The sequence below is a fragment of the Lolium rigidum genome, chromosome 2 (assembly GCF_022539505.1).
Source record: "Lolium rigidum isolate FL_2022 chromosome 2, APGP_CSIRO_Lrig_0.1, whole genome shotgun sequence".
Classification (NCBI taxonomy): domain Eukaryota; kingdom Viridiplantae; phylum Streptophyta; class Magnoliopsida; order Poales; family Poaceae; genus Lolium; species Lolium rigidum.
Window position 1 is genome coordinate 242,738,704 of NC_061509.1, and position 1,311 is coordinate 242,740,014.

At 65.4% G+C, this 1,311-nt stretch overlaps 1 protein-coding gene across 1 annotated transcript; it reads left to right on the top strand.

Moving 5' to 3' along the window:
* Positions 1-203: 203 nt before the first annotated feature.
* On the top strand, positions 204-1,311 carry LOC124688426 (protein PHOSPHATE-INDUCED 1 homolog). Its single transcript, XM_047222107.1, has one exon. The coding sequence runs from the start codon at positions 204-206 to the stop codon at positions 1,134-1,136; it is 933 nt and encodes a 310-aa protein (XP_047078063.1). The 3' UTR covers positions 1,137-1,311.

The following is a 1,311-nucleotide window of genomic DNA, read 5'->3' on the forward strand; positions in this document are numbered from 1 at the left end:
TACTTTGGCCCACTCCCATCCCTCACTCGTACGTCACGCGCTCTCAGCTCCATCGGTACCACCACCTTTGCTTTGCTCCACTGTCTCCCCTTGCTATAAAACCCCAGCTCACTCCCCACCACCAATCCACAACCCAAACACACAAGATCCATCTCTAGCCAAGACAACTAACAGAGTCCCACCGGCACACCACAGCAGCACCAATGGCCTCCTCCTCCTCCTTGTCTTCTACGGCGGCGGTGCTCCTCGTGTGCGCAATGCTGCTGCAGACCTGCCTGGCAACGCGGCGTCTCACCGCGCTCGTGCAGGACCCGCCGATGACCATGGAGTACCACAAGGGCGCGCTCCTCACGGGCCGCATCGCCATCAACCTCGTCTGGTACGGCGACTTCACCGCCGCCCAGCGCGCCGCCCTCACCGACTTCCTCTCCTCCCTCTCCCCCACCACCCCACAACCCTCCCCCTCCGTCGCCACCTGGTTCAGCACGGCCCACAAGTACTACGCCGCCTCCAAAACCCCATTCCCCACCCTCACCATCAACGCCCACGTCCTCGACACCTCCTGCTCCCTCGGCAAGCACCTCAAGGAGCCCGACCTGCTCGCCCTCGCCGCCCGCGGCGGCCGGCGCCGCGCCATCAACGTCGTCCTCACCGCCCCCGACGTCGCCGCCGCCGGGTTCTGCTCCAGCCGCTGCGGCTCCCACGGCGCGTCCCCGCGCTCCCGCGCCGGCCGCTTCGCCTACGTCTGGGTCGGCAACCCCGCCGCGCAGTGCCCCGGCCAGTGCGCCTGGCCCTTCCACCAGCCGCAGTACGGGCCCCAGACCGCGCCCCTCAGCCCGCCCAACGGCGACGTCGGGGTCGACGGCATGGTCGTCTCCCTCGCCTCCATGCTCGTCGGCGCCGTCACCAACCCCTTCGGCAACGGCTTCTTCCAGGGCCCCAAGGAGGCGCCGCTCGAGGCCGCCACCGCGTGCGCCGGGGTCTACGGCAAGGGCGCCTACCCCGGGTTCCCCGGGGAGCTGCTCGTGGATCCGGCCACCGGCGCCAGCTACAACGCCCACGGGGCGCGCGGCCGGAAGTACCTCGTTCCGGCGCTCGTCGACCCGGACACCTCCGCTTGCTCCACCTTGGGGTAGATACGGGTGGTTTCTTTAATGGTGTAGTTATAGGTGCTGCGGTACTGCGTGGAGACCTTTCCACGCGCTAGTCTCTCTCTCTGTGTGCCTGTAGAGGCGTTGAAATGAAATTCTTTCATTTGTTGGATGAAAAAAAAAACAAAATTATTAATGTTATACGGCACTGTTCTGAAAA

Coding starts and splice junctions, on each gene's coding strand:
- LOC124688426 (XM_047222107.1), top strand. CDS start 204: ATGGCCTCCTCCTCCTCCTTGTCTTCTACGGCGGCGGTGCTCCTCGTG.